The 26,024-nt window shown below is 38.0% G+C and overlaps 1 protein-coding gene across 1 annotated transcript in view; it reads right to left on the bottom strand.

Moving 5' to 3' along the window:
* Positions 1–26,024, bottom strand: part of LRP1B (LDL receptor related protein 1B) — a 730,365-nt gene that overhangs the window by 452,834 nt on the left and 251,507 nt on the right. The window contains exons 4-5 of the mRNA XM_044438491.1: positions 12,718–12,837; positions 10,411–10,539 (exon numbers count right to left, since the gene is read on the bottom strand). Coding sequence (XP_044294426.1) covers positions 10,411–10,539; positions 12,718–12,837 — 249 coding nt within the window. The remainder of the gene's footprint in view (positions 1–10,410; positions 10,540–12,717; positions 12,838–26,024) is intronic.

Below are 26,024 nucleotides of genomic sequence, written 5' to 3' on the forward strand. Positions count from 1 at the left end.
ATATATATATATATATATATATATATATATATATATATATATTTAATTCCACTACTGTGCCACCCCATAACCCAAAGGTTCTCTGGGCAGTTCATAAATGCTTAAAACAGCATACAATACAATTGAAAAAACAATAAAGCAAATAAAATAGATAAAATGGTAAGATTATCCAATGTTGACAAATGTGTTTAAAAAATCTATTTTGTACCAAGAAATTCTTCTCTGTGTTTTTAAAACAAGACTGATGGTGTTCCAAACAGTAAGCAATGACAATTCCATATAAAGATCTTCATCTCTCCAAAAGACACCCATATCTGTTTTCCACTCCTATTCCTTCAACATTGTGGCAAACTGGCCACAAATTTACAGACTACTGCAGGAAGTGGTATCTAAAGATGAGAGTGAATTTAACTAGAGCTGACCACTGTGGGTGTCTGTTAAAATATTAACAATATTAAAACTTAGGGTTGTATCCATTGCAGTCCTTTACCTAGTGGAACAAACACAGTTAGCAGATTGGACCCACTCCACAACAGGTCTCCTTCCCTACAAACAGAAGTCCATTCTAGTTCACTAGATTCTAGTAACACTGGATTTAGCTCATTATTTTCTGAACAGCTTTTAGCTTTAATATTCTCTTTCTTCCTACTGCTAACAGGGAAATGCTTTTTTTCCCCACAACAGGAAAAAAGAGTGACTGGGAGATGAAGGACTCCAACATTTCCTGCTAGCGCATCTGAAAATAAACATTTCTTAGACATTTCACAAAGCTGAAATATTTTACTTAGTTACAGATGGCAACACATGAAAGATGCACCAGGCAAAGATACTCTGATGCTAGTTCTAAGTGTGACACAGAAGGGTCATAAACACAGGGATGGATCCAACTTAATGATTACAGCAGATTCACTGGAATCAATGAGACAAATTAGTTATGCCTAACAGAAATCCCAATGATTTTGATGGGCCTTCTTTAAGCATGAATTTGTTTGGATCCAATTAACTGACTATGACTATATCTAGTAAAACTAAATTCAGGGTGGATTTCCATTTGCTTATAACTGTTTGGAGCTAGTAGTCAAGTCTGTCTTGTGTGATATATAGCAGCTGCACATTTGAACAGATTGTTTCCAGTAACACATTTTGATACAGAGAAAGACAGCCAGACAGTTCCTGTATGAGTAGAAATTAGAAAGTTCTACGTGAGAGGATCCACTGTATATTATATGAAAGCTTCAGCCTCCACACCATGGGTGAGGTCCAAAGTTGGATTTCATGGCCCTTCCAATACTACCATTCTGTAATTCTATGATTCGGAGGATCAAGAAAGATCTCTGTGCTTGCATGTCCAAACCACAGATTTATATGTCAAGTCAGTTCCACAGACTTCATTTCCTACTTCCAAGTCTGTTCTGTGCCATTTCCATACTTAAAAAGAAGATAAATATGCATATTTATGGACATAGTTCAATAGATGAAGTGCCTCAATTGACTTATGTATATTTGTGAACATTTAAAAATGTGTTCAGTGTTCTTTTTTAAATGAACAGATGTTGTCAAATACATTTTTTCTTACACTGAAAGCTTGGAAATGTACATATTTCCAAGAGAAAACTGCATTTGTTATTGGGGCATGTGGATCAGGGAAATCTACTCCTCCCCACAAAAAAACAAACCTCTGAAGTATATTTTTCACCCAACCAAAGAGAAAGCCCACACAATTACTTTGTTTAGATGTAATGGCAAACTATGGTCTATATAAACTAAGTAATTATATCTTGGTGCCATATGCAGAAATGTAAGTTATATACTGAAACAATATTGGGAGGCATCTGGAGTAACAGGCCAGTTATTCCTCCTGCCATTTCATTCCCACTGGTCTCATGACTATTATTTTACTATGCTTCTATGATTATGGTGATCCAGCCTTAAGCTGCCTTTGGATAAAAAGGCTCAATGTAAATTCTTAAAACTAATGAAACAATTCTGTTGACAGATCTAAGGTGTATTAGCCATGTGACGACTGTGTTGTTGGCAATATTCCGTGCAGGCCAGATTGCTGGAATGCACTACTGCAGCGCATTACATGCAGTGCATTTGGGAAAAAAAATTCCACGCAATCTACTTTTATTGAACAGTTTTAGGTAAGATAGGCACTAGGTGAAACATTTATGTGTATCAACTAGACATGTTATTCAGAGCGCCTTGCAATAATGTACATGAGTACCTTGTCTCTCCATGGCAAGATGTCTTAAATGTAAGCACAAACCCACAGCTTTCAAGCATTCACAGGTGCATGTGCAACAGAACTTGTGAATTATCCCTTCATTAAAAAAGGAGGAGGAGGACACCATTCAGTGCTCTGCTCTTACTGTATAACTTGCAGTCTAGTTGCTCTTCTTTTATTCTGGCTGTGTTGCTGGCACTGACTTCTTCTATTTTTTCCCCACACTCCACTCACATTAATACATGCATCTTGATGCAAAGCCCCTAAGCCAAACAGATAACTAAGATAAACTGTTTGAGCTGTTCTTGCATTGTTTTGAATGCATTCATGCAGATTTGTTTTTCTAGTGTTTTGTAAGAAAACTATAAGAAAAATAAGATTCTTGTGAGAATGAGAGTATAATTAAATTAAATGAGTTTTAAAAGGTCCAAATAATGATGCTACACTTTGTGCTTTAATGAGCCATGAAATGGCACACCTTTAACCCATGTACAAAAGAGTGCCTAATTATATCCCTCTTGTTCAAAGGATAGTTAGTCTTTTCCTTGACGGTGGTTAAGATGATGAAAGACTTGCATTCTCTTCCTATCTGCTTTCTACTTCAACTTCAGATCAATAAACAGTGTCAAAACATGTAAGAAACTCAAACTTCTATGCTGCCAGAATCAGTTGTAACTCTATTGCTGAAAAAAAATCTTTAGAAGTGTCAGAGGATGTTCTACCTTGTAGAATTGTTTTTGCAAGGGATGGATGAAAAACACTGAAAATTTTACAATTAATTATGAATCACCTTTCTGTGTTAAAACCCATCTATAACTGGAATATAGCAGGATGGGAAAGCTTTAGATGTTGCTAAGATTAATACAGAGTTCATCTGAAAAAATGCATATTGATTTATGTCTTGTAAACTGAAAACCAATGAGGAATGCAGATCTGAAACCTAGGAAACTGCCCTGTGCCAAGTCAGTCCATCCAGTCCGGTATTGCCAGCCCTAACTGTCAGCAGCTTTCCAGGGTTTCTGGCAGGAAGTTTTTGTAGTCCTACCGAGCAAATGCTGGGACCCTATGCATGCATGGTAGAGACTCTTCCACTAAGTTATGGTCCCTCCCTCCCATTTCAAACTGTGAAACCTTAATTTAGTGGGATTTTGAAAATATCATTGTGACTGTAAAGTCAATTTGTTCTGAATCCTTTTAAAAAGAGAATAAATGCAAGGCAAAGACCGAGCAGACTAGGCACTTTTTGATCAAAGTTTTCTTTCACTTCATTGTATTTTTTCATAGATCTCCTATAAATGAGATATATAACTTTACATGGGTTTTTGCAAGGCAGGTGTTTTTAAAGTCTAAAAAAATCAGTCCCTGTTTTTATTGTTCTTTTTCTTGCATTGAGGCTAATGTACTTCTCCTGAAAACCTGGGAAGGAATAGGAGTTTAGAATCTTCAACAGAAGTATATTTCATCCCTCTCTCTTTCTCTAGAATCAGTTTCCATCTTTCTGTCAGTAATGAAAAGATGAGTCAGATTGAACAAATGGATTATTATAAAAGAGCAGGAGTGGAGCACAGTTATCAAATAGGTTTTTTTCCCTCAAAAAGAAAGCTCTTCGCATGTGTGTATGTGTGTGCGTGCGCATGCCTAATTACTGTTTTGTGGCTGCTATTTTTGCATCTTATTCCTGCGAGGTCCTCTATAATAATACTTCTCAATGATACTGTAGCCTTTCTTTGCTGGGAGAGAAAGCAAAATAGTTTTCCAAGCTTACCCATTAAGAAAAGTTAGCTGGCTCTCTAGAGATTTGTAAGAAATCAAATGATTTCATGACTTCCATGATTTGGCTGCCCAGATTCTAATTTGTTAACCCTACATTAGTGCCAGCTTGTTCTGGTACAAGTTCAGCTACCTTATTTAAAGATTTTATAGATTATTCTATAGCTAGCGCTCTCAGAACAGTGTACAGTTTACAGCATAAAACATAATAACAGTAATATGCCCATAGTAATCATAACAATTCAAACGTAATAACAGTTAGCAGGACAAAATAAAATACTAATACACAACACAAGACACTAATCCACGGCAACTAATCACCATCTGAATAAAAACCAGTATAAAATCATAACCATGTATCCATTAATTTAAAAAATGGGAGAATAAAAACGTTTTGACCTTGTGCCAAATAGTATACAATGTTGGCACCAGGTGTATCTCAGGTACAACTGAGAAGGTCCTTCCCCTTGTAGCCGCTTTCCTTACTTCTTTTAGTGGTAGCTCATGGAAAAGGACCTCTGTAGATGATCTTAGGGTCTGGATAGTTGCGCTGGGAACAATATTCAAGCCTTAAGCCATTTAGGGCTTTATATGTCAACGAGAGCACCTTGAAGCAATCCTGGACTTCAACTGGGAACCAACACAGCTGAGTATATGTTTGTATTGGCCTGTCCCAGTTAACAGACAGGGATAGTCCTGTTCTGTAGCAACTGAAGTTTCTGGACTGTTTTCAAGGGCAGTCCCAAGTAAGCACATTCCAGTAATTCAAGTGTGAAGTCATCACTGCATGGATTACCATTGCTAGGTTCTACCCATCCTGATAGTGATGCAGCTGATATATCTGCCACAGCTGATAAAAGGTGTTCCTGGCCACAGATGCCACCTGGTTTTCCAGTGGCAACTCTGGGACCAGGAGGACCTTGAAGCTCTGCATTCTGTCCTTTCGGAAGAGTACAACCCCATCCAGGACTGGGTGGATATCTTCCACCAGGACTGAGGCTCCACCTACCAATAGCACCTCTGTCTTGTCTGGGCTGAGCTTCACTTTATTAGCCCTCATCCAGTCTATTACCCTGCTCTCACATCAGTTCAGAGTCAACACTGCCTCCCCTGGATCAGAAGTAAACAAATAGAGCGATTGGCACTTCAGCCCAAACCTCCAAATGACCTCTTTCAGCAGTTTCATGTAGATATTAAACAGCATGGGGGATACGATGGAAACCTGTGACACTCCATGATATTACTTGCATGGGGCAAAGGTGCTATTCCAGTGCCAGTGGATACCATCTCAAATCCAGCAGTGCCTCCCACTCCCAGCCCAGCCAGCTATCCAGAAGTATTGGTATTGGTAAATGGTACTGAAAGTCACTGAAAGATCCAGGAAAAACAACAGAGACGCACTCCCCTGTCTTTGTCCTGAAGGAGAAAGACCTGAAGAAGAACCTTCTTTCCAATGTGCCTGCCTGCCCCTTGAAATCTGAGGCAGAGGTCCTTCTCTGAGAGCCCTCTTTGAAGGAAATTAGGAGGGTAGCTACCTGGAGAAGGGCCTTTTCAGCAGTGGTGCCCCGACTTTGGAACACAATCCCCAGGGAGGTTCGCCTGGTGCCGTCACTTTATTCTTTTTGGCGTCAGGCAAAGACCTTTTTATTCTCCCAATATTTTAGCAGTTAATTGGTTTTATCTTTGAAAACCAAATTGGTTTTATCTTTATCTTTTTATCATTAATGGTCAGATACAGTGTGTTGTGTTGTATGTGGTTGTTTTATTTTTAGTTTTTTGTTAGCATCCAGAGGCTTTAGTATAGGTCAGCATATAAAGACTTTGAATGAATGAATGAATGAATGAATGAATGAATGAATGTCATCCCCACAGGGTGGCCAAAGCAGTTTGCTAATAGCTAATTATATTTGTGCAAATAAGCAGTCAAAAACAAGTAAGCAAGTTAAACCAATTTTGCACAAGTCATGCTAGAACAACATGGTTTTCAAGTGTGAATTTGTGCAAATTACATTAGTGGTCAAAAACTTATGTAAAAATCACAGTCTTAAAGATTGTCCCTGGGTAGAGGGACATTTGACCAACAGGAAATCCATTGAGTCAAATAAGCTGGATTTCCTTGGTTTGCTGGTTTTTCTAGCTGGAGCAGTTTTCTGGCCTTGCATTAAGATTATCCAAAGCAAAACTTGCTTGTTGGAAGTCTTCATCCACAGGACTCTTCACTTTCATAAGCTGCACATGACAAATAGTTCCTAATGTGATAATTTCAGGTGAAATAGTTGTTGTTGTTGGTCACGAAGTCATGTCCGACCCATCGTGACCCCATGGACAACATTCTTTTAGACCTTCCTGTCCTCCACCATCCCCCAGAGTCCACTTAAGCTCACGTCGACTACTTCAGTGGCTCCATCTAGCCACCTCATTCTCTGCTGTCCCTTCTTCTTTTGCTGTCAATTGTTCCCAGCATTAGGCTCTTCTCCAGGGAGTCCTTCCTTCTCATTAGGTGGCCGAAGTATTTGAGTATCTGGCCTTCTAAGGAGCAGTAAGGGTTGATCTCCTCTAGGAGTGACTGGTTTGATCATCTTGCAGTCCAAGGGATTCACAGGAGTCTTCTCCAGCACCACAACCCACAAATAATTTTTAAGGAGCTACATAAATGGACCCTAACTATTTATGGTGTAGAGATTTCTTCATTTTGTGAATAGAGATACTCTTGCAACAAGTTTTGGGTGGTATTAGCATTTTGTTTAGCTTAAGAATGAACTCATTGAGGTGTCCCATTTCTTGATAGAGCCTCGTTGTTGAAATGCCCTATGGAATATATGGAATAGTTTTAATATGTTGAGGCCTGGAATGCTGACTTGATAAAAGTTGCTTCTGTCCCAGGAAACATTACTTCCTTTACTCCTTTGCACTATTTGAGGGGCACATCTAATTGTCTGTCCTTCAAAGCCTTGAATATTTATTAGTTAATACAAATATCCATAATGAATGGAGACAATGTCAGTATTGCAGCTATTAAATCTCAACAAAGTGTTTAGAAGGCCTCATAGCTGCTGTGGACAATGAACAATGGCAGTAGAAATCTGTATTTTATTTTCTAACAGGTTCTTGCTGTTTTTTCTACCATTTCTTCTCAGTTCAGGGGTGAATGACTTTCCTGGAGTAGCCAAAAGCAGCGGTAGCCAAAAACTCTTATGGTATTTCTCATTTTCAATCACATCGCTTGACACCTGAAACAGTGACTATTATACTGCCTCAACTGTGAGTAATGTTGGACTTCTCTCCATCTGCGCCACTTGAATCTTGACATTACTGCACAACTTTCCATGCAGTTGCTTTCACTGCGTTAGCCAGTGCTTGGGCACTATAAAAATGGTGCCACAGTTGACTTGGCATTGCTGGACTCCATTTTTAAGTTGATGTGTAATTCTGAGGTCAGGTTGCTCTTGCTAAGGTCCTGCTTAGTCAGAAAAGGGAAAGGAACCATTTAGTTCATGCACTCTTCTCTTTCAGGGAGGAATCAGGTAGGCAAATACATAGAAGAACTTTGGTAAATCAAATCAAAGGAAATAAAGCCTTTAAAAATCTATGGGAGTTATCTGGCAGTTTTTGGTGTCATCAGCAATGATTCCCTTTTGGAGCAGTTCTGTGGACTGGAAGGTAAAACCATGGGGCTGCCTTTACCTATTTCAAAAAAAGTGATGGGAGAGTTCTACTTGGAATTTGTACTGAGGAGCTTCACCAGAGAGATCTATCTTGTAGCCAATCTTATGTGAAATCTGTATGAAAGCATTTGGAGCAGTTATGGGATTTGAATCAAGGTGCCAATGGCATTTTGATGACACCCAACATTCTCTTTCCTTGCTCTCTATTATAGTGGAGATAGTAGTTAGTCTTTAAAGCCTTGAATTGGCTGTTTATTTGCTATAAAATCTAATTTAAGATGCTGCTTTTAATGTGGAAATCCCTAATTATCCTGGCCATGAACTGAGATCCACCAGTTCCTTTAAATTACACCATCAATTAACAAAGTTCTGAAACTCATAAAAGCCTTCTTACCAATCTTAGCTGGCTGTGGAATGCTGCCTTCCTGAATGTTAGGCAGGACAGCTTTGTCCGTTTTCTGCTCCAGGTGAAGTCAATCCTTTTACAATACCCCTTCTGATTAGGTGGGTGGTACAGATGCAAAGTTGATACTGACCAATTGTACACTGTGATTTTTTTTTAAGTTATGACCTGCCCAGGAATTCTTTTGTGATTTAGTACAGGATATACATTTTGATAGGTAGATAGAAAGGTGAAAGTAAGGGCCTACTTAAGAAGAAAACATTGCCCTGTCACAAAATTTAGAAATGCTTAATCTGCAACAGACATCTACACTGACATTGTACTAAACCAGGCAGGAGTAATCCAGACATTCATTTTATTTAATTTAAATTATGTCTAGGCTTCCTTTAAGGGAAACTCCTCCATTCAGTACGATTACTGCCTCTGCTTACAAAAAGAGAAAGTGCTTTCCCAGATATGAAAATTTTTCTACTTCAGTTCCACTGGAAATTAAGAAATGCAGTTATTTTGGTATTGTCCCCTAACTGTGATGCCACACCTGCCTGGATTTACCGCCAGAGACTCTTTGTCCACAGCTAAGGAAAGCCATTGTAGTGGTGGCAATATGCTTCCTTTGGGTTTAGATCTGCCGTGCTTCTTAGAAAAGGCCAAATGCAGCTGTTACTACCTCCTTCTGAATGTGTCACTTTCCTAAGAAGCTCTCTGATTTTTATGCTTGCAGGCTCCAATCTCTCTTTGCCTTGTGTTTTTCTATGTCTGTTTCTATAAAACCTCAACTTTGCAAGACTTGTTTAGGGTCTCCATTCCTTTCCATGCCTTCCACCTACAATTTATTGGCTAGTTTAGTATGATGAACAGTGCAATGCTATCTATACATGTTTACTCAGAAGTCTAGACATGTAGCCTAAGGCTGCAGTCCGTTTTCCACTTATCTAGTAGAAGCAAGCAATGTTGAATTCAAGTGGATATCCTTTGGAGAACATATATCTACAATTACACTGGAAGTCGTTTGGAAATCATCCAAAATACTGTTAAATATTTTTGCATTAGGAGCACTATGTTAAAGTGAAACAAGATAACTGGTGCTTATCTATAGTTAATTGCCAGTTGATTTTTTTCCTGTTTTTGTATCAGCAGTGACTCTTGCTAAATCCCACTAAAATGACTTTCTGAAGAATGACAAGTGAAAAAAAATTGAAATTGATTTTGTGCTACATAATATTATTTTGTATTACATTACTGTATTTCAAATCTATTGCTATATTTGTGGATCAATATGATATTTAAACAAATCTTATTTGTTGGGCTTTGTCAATAACTTTAATCATACCCTACAACAGACATTTCCCGGGTGCTACATATATTTCAGTTCCCAGTTCTCAATCTAAAGCATTTTTGTTCAACAGAAGTATCTCCCCGCCCACAGATAAGTCCGCTTTTAATGTAAAAAATATGTAAGTAAACTTTATTTTCTTATGCAGGATGGGCTGTTTGTATGATAGGCAGAAGTATAGGTTAGAACCTTCCCTTCCGTTCCCATAGTAAATATAAACACAAGTTAAAACCAATAGATTCCTACCAGTAGATTTTGCTAGCAGAAGTATAGATGAAAACTACTCAACTTTCCTCCTTCCTTTCTTGTGGTTCATTATGCATGCTGATTGTGAACAGATTGCCGGGAAAACAAAAACTGGTCTATAGAGTCAATATGTTGACTTGGGAAATCCTTTCTTTAATTTGGCTTTATTAAACCAAACCTGCTTATTTCCATTAAATGCTTATTATTGCTAATGAAAATATGCATTAATTATCTAATAAGGTATATCATCATCATGAAAGCAAGACTCATGGGATTCTTCTAAGAATAAGGCAGAATCTCAGGTATGCTTAAAGTGAATAAATTACCTTCTAATAATTTCATTTAAGATGTCTTAACTTATTACAGACAGTCATCTGTGCACTGTAGGAAGTATCACATGAGATTTAGGTGAAGGATAGAATTGACAGTTCTACAAACCTTGACTGAGTAGAACTGTCCACTCCCATTAGTTAATCTTTTTCCAATTGCATCTAACACAAAGCCTCTCCTAAAATACTTGGGTAAATGTTCTAAATCAGCACTTGGCGGTTATGCTGGTTTTCTGTTTCTATGCTGGCATGAGAGATTTTGACATCTTGAAGGTTCTATTTTTCCAGCTATAGATCCATATTGTTAAATAGAAGAAAGCATTTCCATTTTTGTATAATGCATCACATTTGCTAAAGGGATAAATTCTATGTATAGAAGAAGACAAATCCATAATAATTGAGACTAAATGCGTAAATGAGAAACTGTTTCTCCTTACCTCTTTTAATTTTGCAAGACTTTTTGTCTGGCTGAAGTAGATAACCTTCCACACAGCTGCAGATATATGATCCCTCTGTATTTCCACAGGTTTGACTACAGATCCCATAGAGATTACATTCATTTAAATCTGAAGGAATAAGTAAAATGGTTTAATTATAAGCAAATGTGGAAATCACAAGACATTTTGCATACAAAGCATACGATCTTTTGTCTGGATGGCAACCATTTACAAATCAAGCCACCTTTAAATATCAAGCCAAACAACACAGCTGAAATCAGTAGCATTGCATGTTGGTCTCACCAGGTACAGAGTGCTCAGTGATTATACAACAAAGAAACTAATGAATTTTTCACATGTTCACTGGAATTAGCATCTCCCATATATAAGCAGGTACTTATGCCCCTTCCTCTGAGAACAGGTTTTTGTTTTTTTTAAAGCTCAGCGTTAACATCCAGTTTGGAGAAGTTCTCAGGATTCACAGAAGAGATAAAGTAGAGAAAAAAGTTGTGGGGAAAGGTGGGGGGAGATGACATGCAGGTACAGTTCAGCTTAAAGCTCTTCCTGCCAATAACTAGGCCTTAGGAGAGGCATTTCAACCTGGGGAGGACTATACAAAGGCAGAGAAACAACCAATCACTTATGGCTGGAGGAAAAGGAAATGAGGGTACGTATTGGTACCCTGTATTGGTCTCCTGGGCTTGACATTTTATGCTCCTGGTATAAAATGCAAGTTATCATTATTAGTGGTAACAATGGTATTACGAAGAAATACAAACAAACTTCCAAATGAATAAAGAAAATTTCATTACATTAAGTCCTCAACCCACGATGTTATTAAAGGTGGCCATTTTTCCTTTCAATGCACTAATATTGGTATTTTAGCTATCAAAAGAGCATAAGGAATCTAGTTGTGCTGCTCTTGAATTAACTTCCACAGAATGGTTATTGAATTAAGAAGAACATTTGTGTTTATAAGTACTTTCAGTAACAAAGTTAACCCATATTATTACCTCCTCCCCAGAGAAGGAACAACAATTGGGCATTGTGAAAGCATGAGTCAAAGAAGCATTCGCTACAATACACTGTGGAGAATTAGTTGATTTAAATAAACCCTTACTGAAAATACACTGTGGTGCCAATATACTGGAAACATCAGATTTTGCTGAATTAAAAGTAAATTTATAGTTGAATGTAGACTCATATTACAATCTAGGAAAAATAAACATCCTACCATTCAGTGGTCTGCTATAGACTGCTTATATTATAGTATCTATCTGAAATTGTTTGTTTGTTTTTCCTTTTGGTCTTTTATCTTGTTTTGTGGTATGTTGCTGAGAATGGTTATCATGAATTGACTTTTGCTGTTACATCCCCTTCTCCCTTTCTTGTACTTTTATTTATTTAAAAGTTTATTTAAAAGTTTTCTATGCTGTCCCATATGTGAGACATCTCAGGATGACTTACAATATTCAAATCAGAATACATTAAAATAATCAATTGCAATATAATAAAATAATAAATAACCAACAGAAATAAACAAATTAAATCAAAAGCAACTGTTAAAACCATTAAAATGTTAATTTTTAAAATAACAATTGAATGAAAAGGTTTTGACCTGGTGCCAAAAAGAATATAGTATTACTGTGCATATTTTTCTTTTGTTTTTGCTCATAACTGCAAATTAAAACCTTTTAAAATTGCACTACAAATATGTCTTCAGAGTTTAAATGTTCTGCCTTTTTAATGATCTCACAATCTCACCCTTTTGTTCCATACTGTTTAGCTGAATTTAGCTTGGTTAAGTAGAAATGGCTTTTTGTTTCTTTCACTTTTTGAGAAAGAATCTGAGCAGTCAACTGTAGAGCCTCAGCAATGATGCCAAAGAGAGAAAGATGTAAGTTCTCTTCTTAGCATATATAAACTTTTAAAAATCTTACCTTACTCACCTGTAGAATAGGTTAGCTTCCACATACACCACATAAACTTTTTAAGTTTCACCTGTCACCTCTGAGTCAAAGTAAGTCTTTATTAGACTGTTTATTGGTTTCCCAACTAACCACCCCAAAACTTAATTCTATCTGTTCCCTCAAAAATGCATTTGCATTAAATGTAATGTCTCATCACGTGATATAACTGTGCATTTGCAACATTGCTGCACCATCATTGCAGCCCTCAGGGCCACAGACCTCTACAAGCTCTCCTGAGCCCAACTATAAGATCAACTGAAAAAAAGTTCAGATTGCCCTTATGGAAACTTTTCATGGTTATATGCTTTAATGCAATATGAAGAGAAGGTCAATTTACCTTGACATGTTTTCCCATTGGTGCCAACTTCATAGCCCTCCTCACAGTAGCATCTAGTTCCATTCTTGAATATAGCACATTTGTACTGACACTGCATTTCTTGACATTTTGGTAGCAATTCTGCAAGGGAAGATACAAAAATATAAAAGGAGACATATTTTATATTATTTCTTCACCACGTCTTCTTTAGATGAAAAAGTAAATTGGTAAACCACTGCAAGCAGCCCAGACATTCATAAACATTACACTGTTGACTTTCTTGCCTAAGTGAAATTAGTAAGATTAATATCCCACCATCTAAATCTATAGAATCGTGAATCACTGCTAACATCGGTGTGCTTGTATTCTAGATTTCTGTGGTCCCTTCAACTCTGTTGTATACCAGTATTATAACAGTGTACAAATAGAGACCAGAATGGTTTGAAAGTGCATTAGCACATGCCATTTATGACTGAATGATCCAGTCCAAATGGTGAGATTGGCTTTGGACACCCAGCTTTCTGGCTTACCATTAGACTTACCTGTGAATTATATCTTTTCTAGGAATGACCTTAAGTGTGAAAGACCATTAGCTATTAAAACTAAAATGAAGCAAAACTCATACCCAAAACCAACAACCTCATCTCGTATCATATCTACTTAAATTTAGAATAACTCTCACTCACACAGAGGAGAAAGAATAAGCCCAGCTATTGGTTGCATAAGACCCTAAAGTTAATAAAGAATATTCAAAATTATATAATTGGAAAAATGATATAGACACAAAGTTTTATAAATAGATAATATAGTATTTCATTATAAGATTAGGCAGCAGGCTAGTCATTTTATGGTTCAAATGTTTTCAGGTTAGAGATTTCAGCTAGTAAAAGTAAATAGAGGCAAGCTGGAGAATTCAAAAAGATGATTAAGAATATGAGAAAACATTTGTTACCTAACATACATAAAACAATTTTCAAATTAACATATGAGATGGATCAGGAAAAAGAACAAATGACTGGATGAGCATGGGATGTCTGAGACAATATTCATGTAGGACTTTGGGAACATTTGTGGTTGAGAGAATCTTTCTCACTCTGTCCGAATATTGGACAAAATTGTTTCAAAATGATGCATGCTGCCATGTAACTCCTCTGAGGTTGTTTGATTGAATACTATTTGTTATTTCTACCCTTTGTATTTTGTAGAAAAGAAGGAAAATCAATAAAAATCATGAACTATGGAGGGGGAAAAACCCTTCCCCACCTCAGGTGGCCTCATCACTGCAGGTTTTTGATTTATTTTGTTTAAAAGAAAAAGAGAAACCTCTGAAGACACAGTTATTCTAATCTCTGTTTCAGAGCAGTGTTCTGTTGTGTGTGCTTTTTTAGGTTTAAATGCTCCTGTGTTTTAAACCACCATGTGAAGGCAATTATTGTGCACAATGACCCTTCACTCACATACGTTTGAGGGACCATTTCAGAAAGTCATCATTGTCATCCTCCAACAATGGCTCCACACTAGGGCCAGCAGTGACAAGGCCATGGGAGAAACAACTAGTTGAACCATGTGTCTACATTGAAGTGAATCAGATCACCTTCAGTGGCTTTTCACACAAGTAAATCACATTGACTTCAATGGAACTAACTCATGGAAAGAAAGTCTGCAGGTGAGATTGCTGTACTTGCTTTCCAGTAGAAAGAATGTTAGCAGTAACTAATATAACTTCTCCCCAGTAAAGGTGCAGCTGGATAGGAACTTGCAGCTGAGAAAACGTGATATTGTGATAACACTATAGTGATCTTACATGCATAACACACAGAGTAGAGATGGGAGGGAGGGAGAAATTTAGAAGAACAAGAAAGTGGGGGTGAAGGAAGCGGCTAAGCTTTCCAGGATACGTGGCAGTCAGTTTCCCTTCCATGAAGCAACCAAAAGATACCCGCACAGGTCAACTTGTACAACCTACTGGCATGGCGGTATAAAGAGGTGCCAGGCTGTTTTTCCACAGCTGCATCACACCAAAACTGCAACTATCTTCTGCTCAGCCATGGCTGTTGGATTCTTCAGGTGGAAATACAGCAAGCTGATATTTGGGAAGTGCCACCAGCTTCTATGGAGATTCATTTGGGAAGCACCACCAGCACATGAAAGGGATTCAATTAGTTGGTGGCATTATGTAGGAGAAAGCCCCATGCATGATCCAGAAGACCACATTGTGGGACAGTGCTAGAATAAAAGCATTGTATAGAGAAGCCCCATGTCAGCCATCGTTTATAACTTGCTCACTCTGCAAAGATGTAATTCCAGCAAGGAACTCAGAGACCCAATGAGGAAGCTGCTCTATTCTAAATTGGGTAGGAGTATGAGAGGAATATAGTGAAGCAACCATAGACCAGTTGCTTATTGCAGGGAGATGTTCTAATCAATCTTCTGATGTAAATTGAGATAAATTGATGTAAATTGAGACTACATGTTAGCATTCCTGCTTTGAATCATATTTTCAAGGCTTACTTGTAAATGATGAGCCTCCACTTTCTTAAGATACACTGAGCATATTCCACCCCGCATCTCAAAAATGTCCACAACATAACAGATATCAGATTACTTGGGAAGGCACACCAATGCTACAGCCATACCTGAGACAGCAAGAATTGAAGATCAATCAAAGGCAGATATTAGAATAACTGAAAAAACTGACCACAAATTTCAGTGCATTTGGATTTTTATACCAACCTATGAATGCCCTGAGGGAACCAAAATTGCACATTTCTCCCCATAGACCAGAGAGTGAAAATGCATATTTAAGGGTAGGGAGATCTGGCCATTTTCAGAACTGTTAATTTGCAAGCATGCATATGACTACATTTGTGCAAACTTCAGTTCTGTCAATGAGCAGATGACAGAACAAAAGGCAATGGACACTGTGTGAAATGTGGAGAGGACAGATTTAATACAGTTAGAAATGAAGAATAGACTCAAAACTCCAGTACTGTAAACATGCTGTACGTGGCAAAATAAAAATCTTCCTTCCTTCCATTCCAATAATGGTTTTTATTACTTTATGTATCACCTACAAGCCAAATCCATTTTACAAGTAATCAATTTGAAGCAAACCACCTCTTTTGTCAATGGCAGCATTTTCCTAATATTAAGAACCTTAAATACACCCAGCATGTCTCTTCTATTAGCGACCATTCCTACAGCTGCCAGTGCCATGTCTCCCACTGTCGCGATGTCACTACTTGTTTCACATATTTGAACACCAGTTTTCAGCCAGAATCTTCAAAGTGACTTAATTTTTTCTAATATACCACAAGAACCACAAGTTCTACAAAAAAGGAGGAGAGGAGAGGAGAGGAGAGGAGAGGAGAGGAGAGGAGAGGAAAAAAGTGGCCAGTTCCATTTGTGCAGCATGTGCGTCAGAAATCTATACATTTCTGCAACTGTGTTATGCTACATGCACACAGACACACAGAGTACATATTTGAAAAAGGCACATAAATACATTAAGCCAACAGGTAAATGTGGCCAAAATGCATGTATTAGTGCACAGCAAACTGCACAGATGCATATGTTCATTATGCAAAGTGCCTATACATTTCTGAATTGTTTTTAGATGAGAGTCTGATACAGAACTGGGACTGAACAAGCCTGAGTAACAATCTTGGCAAGACCAAGGATGACCGATCAGTGCATTACTATTCTCTCCTCCTTCCTGTTCAGCGTGCATGGGCACACCTTCAGTTCTATCAGTTCTTCAGTTCTATCTTCACTTTCTGCCAACCTTGTTCCCCTATGCTCAGTCAAGGCATCTGCAGTGGACTGGATTGAGTTCAAGGCATGATCAACAACTCATTTCCTATAGATATGCAAATATCCTTTGAACATTTGACATTATTCATTTCATTGCTCTATGAAAATATGTTGCTGACCTTCCCAGTACAGCAGGAATCTCTGCAGCAAAAGCTCATGGAAGGCTAGAGCTATCATTACATAAGTAACTTCTTCTTTGTAGCAAATCTGATTCCTACAACATCTTCTATCTCAAATAAAGTGGATGGAGTGACAAAAACTATTCTGATCTGCAGCTAAAGTTCTTTTAATAGCTTCTGACTATTTATTTCATCTTACTTTACCATTTTCCAAAGGAAAATACAAAATGAATTGGAAGACTGACGTTCAAGGAACTTTATCCTTTCATAATCTCTTGATAGTTTACACAGTTTGAGGCTATCTGATTCCTGCAGGTGGATTGTAGAATAAACATAGAAAAAGGAAAGATGGTTGGCCATCGGCTTAAAGAAATTAGGCATGTCTTGGAAAAAGAAATCAGGTTAAGGAGGTTTTTACACAAGGGTCATTCTAAAGCTTTACCTAAAACCTAACTTACATTATTGTCACTACTAATAGTTTCTAGTAAAACTTTGAATCAGTGGTCTCATGTTTTAGTTATACATGTAGCAAGCCTTAATGGTCCTGTTTTTAAGAGAGCTGAGTATGGTTATGTTTGGTAACTATATTTAGGAATAAGCTGTTGAAGTGCTAGTTAATGTTTATTCTTTTGAAATAAAAAGTGTATTTCTCTTAATACTTGTGGCTGTTTCCTTCAGATAATCATATGTTGTTTCTAAATTAATGTGCTGCCTATTAATTATCCTCTGCAGCAATCTACATGTGATTTTCTTCTAATACATTTCAATGGGTATTTGTCACTGTGACCATTTCCAATGCACTGGAAGAATTACAAGCTGTTTGAAGTATATTTTGTTTATTTTCTCTCTAGCCAATTACTCCTTGCCTGGAGGATTCACAGAAATTTGGTCTAAGTAACATTTCAAATAATGTGCGTGTGTTCTTGAGCTAACAATTTCTCAAAAGGTAATGGAATTTCTCAAACAGTTTCTGTTCATCTTCTGCTTGCTTGGAAATTTGTCCTCAATGGAAATAAACACAAGCTTGCTTTTATGCAACACCTGATAAATTTTGTGCAAAATCAAAAGACCAATGGCTAATCAGATCATACACTGTGAAGATGAACTCTCCAAAACCACATTGTGGGAAATTTTCTAACAATTTTGCAAGCCATCACTTTGCACCCCCATTTAAGAAAGTGAGCGAAAATTGCCTAGACCACTGGGGTCTTTCTACTGGCTATTACTTCACTGTTGTGCAACTGTGCAAGTTAGAAACATGCAGTATAGTTTCCTCTGCCTCAGTTTTGCTGGTATGCTAGAGGGAGTGCCATCACTGGTGACAAGGGCTTTTCCTCCCCTGTGAAAGATCTCTCTCTTGAGATTCTTGGTCCCTTTACAGCAGTGTTATCCAGCTTGTTTTGGTCATGGCCATATTAGGCAATGTGAGGAAGAAACTTGGACACCACCACAAAATGGTTGTCCTGGGAGGGCATTGAGTACCAGCAGCAGGTGTGATCTGAGCCCTAGCATACTGACTCCTTTGAACCCACACTTTCAGCATCAGAATCATATTTCACAGTGCTCCCAGCTAGCAGAAAGATAATGCATTAATCAAGGGAAGGGGAATAGGATTAGGACATCTCGCTGGATGTTAATACAGCCATCCAGCGATGTATTAGTGCCCATGGGCACCATGTTACCTATCCATGCTTTAGAATATACTTGGCTCCTTTAAATATTCTTCCTGAAGATTAGGCAGTATTTCTGGTCCTTACACTTCTGTAAGGATAGCAGCTACCTTTCGGTTGCACCTCCAGCATAGGGAGTAACAGGTCAACAGTGAATATCACAGGAAAAGCTGCCCCTCTCCAACCTCACATCACTTTCACAAAAAGAACTCCATAAGTGAACAGACAGCAAAGGGTCATTAAAAGGAAGGGCTGGCCACTGGAACCGATTGCCCGTAAATTTAGGGTAGACCAAAATAGTATTAACTCTTTACCACAAGATGTGGTTCTGACAGAACTTGCATATTTTAAAAGCAGATATATTCACAGAGGACAAGTCAATCAAATGTTACTGGACATGATAGCTACATCAAACATCCAGGTTCAAATGCAAATACTGGGAAGAGGGCATTCATTCATTTTTATATGGCCCAGTAGCCAAGGTTCTCTGGGAGAAGGGACATCCAGCTGTCTGCTGATAGAAATGGGAGACTGGAGTAAATGGAACTCATCAGAATTTTTCCTATGGTCACATGACCATTCATTTAGTTTTATGGGTGAGAAGTGTTCCTGGCGAGTTTGCAGCAGTTTCTTGTATTAGTCCAGTACCTATTTTATATGCTTGGCACATTTCTTCAGTTAAAACCCATCAGGAATCTCTGGATTTCACTAAGCTGGGTTCCTAATTAAAAGATCTAGCAATTTTATTTGTCAGCCAGTTCTTTCTGTCTTATCCTCACTCAACAAGCCTCATCTCTTATAACAAAGTCTTTATTGATTTTGGAAAACCTCTGTCTGAGTTCACAAATCTGCATGTTTAGAGTGTCTTTTTGATAAAGAAGAAAAAAAGAGTTAAATTGTCAGTTGATCAATGAATGCTTCAGCTATTCAGTGAGGGCTAATAACATTATTTATAATAAGGAAAATCTTAATATTTCCACCCTTACATGAACCTGAGTGTGTTCCTCATGGTTCCTTCTGGCCCTATGGCTTGGTTGGAGAAGTGTCCAGCCTGAGAAGAGCCTTCAGTGTCACAGCTCCATTTGCTCAGGACTCCCTGTCTCTGGAGGTCACACAGCCACTTACAATGCATTGTTGTTGACAGTCCCTGGATATACTGTTCTTTCAGGAAGCCTTCCTGAACTATGCAATCGCGGTCTTAATGCTTTTGGTGTTAACTTATGCTTTTATCCTTTTACCTCTTTTATTGTTCACTGCTCCGAAACCCCCATATTGGACTATGGAGCAGTATATAAAGCATTGCAGACAAATAATGATAAACTACCGCAACTTGGAAATGGAAGCATATTGCCTTTTCAAAGCCATGGCATGGGAAGATGAAAGGGAAGATGTTAAATAATCCCAAACATTATGGATTAGCATTATGTCTGAATGGAGACAAATATCTAAGCCATGGGTCTTCAAACTACGGCCCATGGGCCGCACGCGGCCCGCCATGCTGATTTATCCAGCCTGTCTCAGAGCTTTTGGACTCACTCAGAGAAAATGATCTCTGCGAGAGTCCAAAAGCTCTGAGCCGGCACAGGCGTACTCAGTGGGAAGATGGCTGCAATCGTGGGCACGCTCGTGCAGGGAAGACGGGCACGATCGCAGTTGTGCTTGCGGGGGGAGATGGCTGTGATCGTGCTCGTGCTCGGGGGGGATGGCTGCAATCACGCCCACCTTCCCTGCACAAGTACGCCCACGATTGCACGAGTCTTCACCCAAGCATGCCCACGATTGTGCCAGTCTCCACCTAAGCACACCCATGATTGCACCCGTCTCCCCCCCGAGCGCACCTGCAATCGTGTCCATCTTATCTCCCCCCCAACATGACCACAGACATTGTAGCTGTGTCCCTTGAATATGGAAATGTTTTTCCCTATCTTATCTTGGGCTTCTGCTGCAGCCAAGCAAGTGGAGCAAACATTTTTAATTTTAAATTATTTTTTAAATTTTAATTAATTTTTAATGTGCAGTGTGCATAGGAATTCATTCATATTTTTTTCAAACTATAGTCCAGCCCTCCAACAGTCTGAGGGACAGTGAACCGGCCCCCTATTTAAAAAGTTTGAGGACTCCTGATTTAAGCCTGAGAGTCTGATACTTCACTTGGCAAAGAAGTTCACTGGATGGCTTTGGAAGGGCCACTAACTCTCAGCCTAACTCACCTCATGGAACTGTTGTGTGAAAGGAATGAAGAGAAGGGAAGCAACACCCTCCCCCCACCCCCAGGATTAATACATTAAGATCTGATGGGTGAACTAAACTTATGCCCATTCCACATAGTCTTCCAAGCTCATTCACTGAGTGAAAGGGTATTTCACTATTGCCTTTCACTGTGTTTATCATATTTTTTAAAAACAAAGCTATTTGACTTCTAACATTTTCATTTCTCAGTCTCTTTTATTTCTTAAGGAATTGCTAATGCTAATTCATACCTAGTAGAAAACTCAATCTTCATGGGAATACAGAATTTAGCACAAAGCAAGTACCTTGACTTAGGTCACTGTGAAAAAATCAAAGCGAGAAAATATATAGCCTGCCATTTGTATAAGTAGCAATAACAATAAAGATCATCAGTATATTTTAAACATAAGATATAATTACACAGTTCACTGAAAATTGTTAGCCTGCATGTGTCCTTTTGTGATTTTAATGGATGCTTCCTGAAGCATACATGTAGAAGTGTGCTACATTTTGGGGGTATGATCCTTTCCTAAATATAGCATGATTAATTCATTTCATTGCTTAATCTTTTGATAGACAAAGGCATTTCAGAATATAAAAACTGTTAGAAAAGCATTCACTTGTACAATATAACTGCTTAAAGATTTTTAATGCAGATTTTTCCTGTCTTGATGCATTACTGCTTATTTTTACATGGAATTAAATCCTAATGAATTCACTGAGACCTACTTCCAAATAAGTGTTGATTGCAATCCTGGCCCTTAAAACATGTTGACAGAAATTGAAGACAGACATTAGTGCTTAATTAAATTAACTGACATAATTGAGATAAACATTTGGATACAGGGATGTTCACATGCATATGTGTGTTTCTTGCGTAATTTCATGAGTACACCACACTATATACCACTATATTTGGATAATGGGAGATTTTTGAATATAGATAGATAGATAGATAGATAGATAGATAGATAGATATATGGGGAGAAGTGGCCCACAAACTAGAATTATTTTCTACATGCTGAAATAGATTGAGATTGTGAAGATTATAACACCATGATGCATAATGCACCTATGCTTTAAATGGCACTGTGATACAGACTACTGTCTGGTAATCTGTGATACAGACCATATAACTGGACACCAAATTCATTATGTAAGATATATGGCATCCTTCTGATGCTGCCGCCCACCCGCCTGTAGATCAAAGAATTTCTGGCAGCTTCTGTCCGCCCAGTAAGCCATGACGCATTTTGCAGAGCTACACTGCAGACACTGGCCTCTCTTACAATAGCCTTGCTAGCCAGCTGACTCTCACCACTAAAACCCAGTTATCCTTTTCCTTACAGTGCTTCTCTGTGAGCCAAAGCAAACTCTATCATTTCAGTCATTCTTGTTACGTGAACCCAGGTGTGCAGGGTTCAAGCAATTGTAATGCATATCGATCTTTCCATTAGGTATCACTACAAGGTCCTATACCCAGCTTTTTGAAAAAGGGACAACTCCATGGCTAATTCTAGACTTCTCCAGTTATTGGATCTCCTAAAGCAGATGGACAATTCTTCTGCCTCAAATTCTGGAAAACAACAGCCAGTGTGAGTACAATAATCATCTAAGTGGACTAAATTAGTGCAGGGTTTCAGGGAGACTCTGCACCCTGCCAAAGCCCCACATATGGAGATGTGGCTGGTCAAGGAAGAAGACAATATGGAAAATGACAGACATGGCACTTAGAGATAGTGTGCAGACATCTCCGCTTCCATGGGAAAGATAGATGCTGCCTCCTGAGCTATAGCCTGCCTGTGAATTACAAGGGTCAACTTGCAAGAAGGACAAAGAGTTAGGAGGGGGACATGGCTGTGAACCTGCTTATAGATTTACAAGAAGGGGAAGGCTGGGAGGGAAGGAGTTCTATAGGATTATTAGAGTTGAATGAGAAATTTATTTGGTTCACTTCAGTGAAAATTCATCAAGTTCATACTTTCAAAACCTAAACACAAACCAAAATAAAACATGTACTTTTCCAAAGTTTGAAAAACAGTTTTTGAAAAAAAAAAAAAACACACAAATCTGCACCAAAACCATGTACTCTTGCAATTGTGTGACAAAATACACACATTTAAAAATAAGTGTGCAAATATGCATATATTTTGGGGGAATGTGTAGAAAAAGGCTTTATTCAATGGGAAATTATACCCTCTTCATGTCCATCTCATGAACCCCATCCTCTAATCCTGCTCCACCCTCCTCCCTGTGGTTTATGAAATACTTTAAGAGATGCATCACAACCTGTTACTTTGACCAGCAAAATACAGTACAGCTAATACAGCTTTGCACACCTACCTATCATAATGAGCTCAGGTTAAAAGTGTTTTGGCCCTCTTCTGCCCTGCCCCAGTCCCAGTGCAAAGTGCTAATTTAGACCGCTAGTTTGGGTTGCCTATTGGTAGGACCTGTAGCATTGCTCTTATTTCAAGGAACACTCAGGTTGAAACAAACACTCAGGTTGAAACAAAGCCAACCTGCCGTTTATATTAGATTAGCATTGGATTTGCACTGTTACCAAAAGATTAGAGGAAACGGATATACAAGTTTATGGTAAGCGTGCTTGCATATAAGCAAATTTCACTATATTCTGTAGGATTTGTTTCTACATATCTATTTTCCCTTATACAGTCAGAATTGTAACATTCTTGAAACCCAATGTACTTTGTAATTCCTTGCACTAATAATACAGTGCAAAATATTACAACTTATCACTGGCAAAACATTTTGTTGTTCTATTCTGCAAAATAAAGATAGCCTATCCAGTCTTGATCGATCTTCATATCCAGAGTTGATCCTGAAAGCTACATATGTTGTTCATTCTGCAACCTGGTGTCAGGGCTAAGTGTGCAGAATAACAAAAGATTTTGTTAGCTGTAATTGTAAGACAAAGGAGAGCCTGATAGGCCATGAATTCATTCTAAACTCTAAACTCAAGCATGTGGACAATTGCATAGTCTTTCATATTTTTTTCCTGCCTTGGAGTTCTTCAGATGTAGATACATTCTGATCCAAGGTTACATCTCAGAGCCAGCCTTTAGTAAACCTAGCAAGTATGTATCCCTTTAGGTAACACAGGGGCAATTGAAAGTAATTTACCTGAACCTAGATCCAATTGATGTCAATTGGGCCTATTTAGAACTAACTTTTGCATTCATTACAATGTTTCAAGTTAGTTCAATGTGAACTAAGGTCAGCTAGTTTATGGCACAATCCTTTATTGCATACCTGGAAGTAAATTCCCCTGAGGGCTTCCTCCCAGGTAAATGTGTAAAATATAAGAGCCCAAGTCTGGATCCAACCTAGTGTATTAAAGAGAGAGAAAGGAGGAGGGGGGAAGGGGGGAGGGAGAGAGACTCTTTTCGGTATATATCAATTTACATTTGTACTTTGTTGAATGAAAGACTTGTATTCCATATAAAGATATAATATAGCTATATAAAACTGCCAGCACTAAGGGATATTTGTATGCATGCCTTTTGCATATTTTTAAGATGCTTTTTTTGAATTAAGGTGCTATTGCTACTCTAGTTATGTTTAATTTGGAGTGGAACATGCTGTATAAGATAAAATTTCTATTGCAGTACCTTTTTCCTGTTTAAAATGACCTGCTACATTATGCTGAGGCATCATTTTTCACTATATAAGCAAGAAATGTTCCGTCCTGTCCTGTCCTTGAAACATATCAGGAGAATAAAGAACTTTAGGGCAGATTACTAATACAGGTCTTCTCAGAAATCACATTATAATTGTATGCAATACATATTCAAATATCACTTGCATATTGGGATTTCCTTTGGCACGTTTATGCTCCCACGGATTTAAATGTGATTGTATCAAGTCACTTTCTTTTTTAGTATTCTATATTCATACAATGATGTCTAGACTCTTATCAATTATATGTTGAAAGCTCTAGGTAGTCCCCCCACCTTCCCAACACACAGTTTATATTCCCCATTTTTCAGGTACATTTCTTTCACAGATTAGGCTGTATAATTTAATTTAATTTGCCCTAAGCTTTTTTCCATTTAGACAACATAAGCCTCTCTTGTTTTCTTTCTTGACAGGAAAGGATACTGTGATTGATAGAATTCAATTGCTAGTTTGAAATAATGCAGGCAGTTGTTATTTTACATTTGTCGGCCTTCTTTATGAGATTTACCTATTGTACCATGAAAAATGCGACAAAAATATAATGATCTTAGGTCACACACCTGTTCCCATAACTCTGCCATGGCAAATATACCATGGAAAACAGATATGGAGATCTGAATTGAGATTCATAAGCCTGCTTACCAGCCATAGCTATGCAGAGTCAAAGGCCAACATAGTGGCAAAATGATTCAGATTTCAGATAATGTGAAATACATGAACAAGACAGATGTGCTCTATTAGTTGTTGCATGAATAAGTTAGAACTTAGGCTGGAAAAGTAATTACTTTGCTCCATTCCTGATTCTATGCTGTCTCCAGATGTGCGCAGTGTAGAGCATCTCTCCTTTATGTAAGTGAAATATGTTATTGTACTATATGGCTAAGATCATATTTTGCTTTTTATATTCTTCCTTCTGGGCAAAGCCAGAACTTGAGGGGAGAGTCAAGAGATTTTCATTGCCTCCAGCAACATTCCACAACCTTCGGTGTTGCTCTTACATTTCTATGGACATGGACATAAGGGAGGATACAGCAACTTGGAACTAATCTATTAGCAACTAATAGATTGTTGGGAAAAAATGTGCATGCAGCATGACTGTTTATTTGATATACTTAAAAATGATTGTGTTTTCTACATATGGAAATGGTTTAATATGATCCTTATCAGCACTGATAAATGTCGGTATAAGCCAACAAGTTTCACATGGCTGAAGTTCTGTATTAATCCCTTGCACCATACTAAGGAACATACTTTAAAACTCTTTGTAGTCACTCTTCAGAATGTTGCTTACAGATAAACATATGAATGAAATAAAAGCAATATTTGAAATAAAGACAAAAAGAAACATGTCTTAGGAGGCACTAAAAATCAACATAAAAGTGCAGGAGAAAATTTAAATGCTTGGCCAAATAAAAAGTTTTTAACTTTTCCCAAGAAGATAATATGGAAGGTTCCAGGTCAGCCTCCCTGGTCAAGCTCAAAAGATAAGGGGTGCCACAGTAAAAAAATTTCTAGCCATCTCCCCATCTTACTTCAAGTAATGGGGGAGAAAGTGGAGGCACTGAGAGCATTTCCAATGTATTTTAGAACACAGTTTAAGTTTAAGCTGTTTAAGACTTGATGGGGCTTATACTGTCAAAACAATGCTTTCTATTTCTCAGCACAGCCGTTTTACAGACAGATACAAACACAGATACCCACACAAACAGACACACATAATGTCTTGCTTCAGTACTCTCAAAAGCAAAGGAAATTAAGTCCTGACTGATAATTTTCTTTTTTAGACCCATTATGTTTT

The sequence above is a fragment of the Varanus komodoensis genome, unplaced genomic scaffold, assembly GCF_004798865.1.
Source record: "Varanus komodoensis strain SLA01 unplaced genomic scaffold, ASM479886v1 scaffold32, whole genome shotgun sequence".
Taxonomy (NCBI): domain Eukaryota; kingdom Metazoa; phylum Chordata; class Lepidosauria; order Squamata; family Varanidae; genus Varanus; species Varanus komodoensis.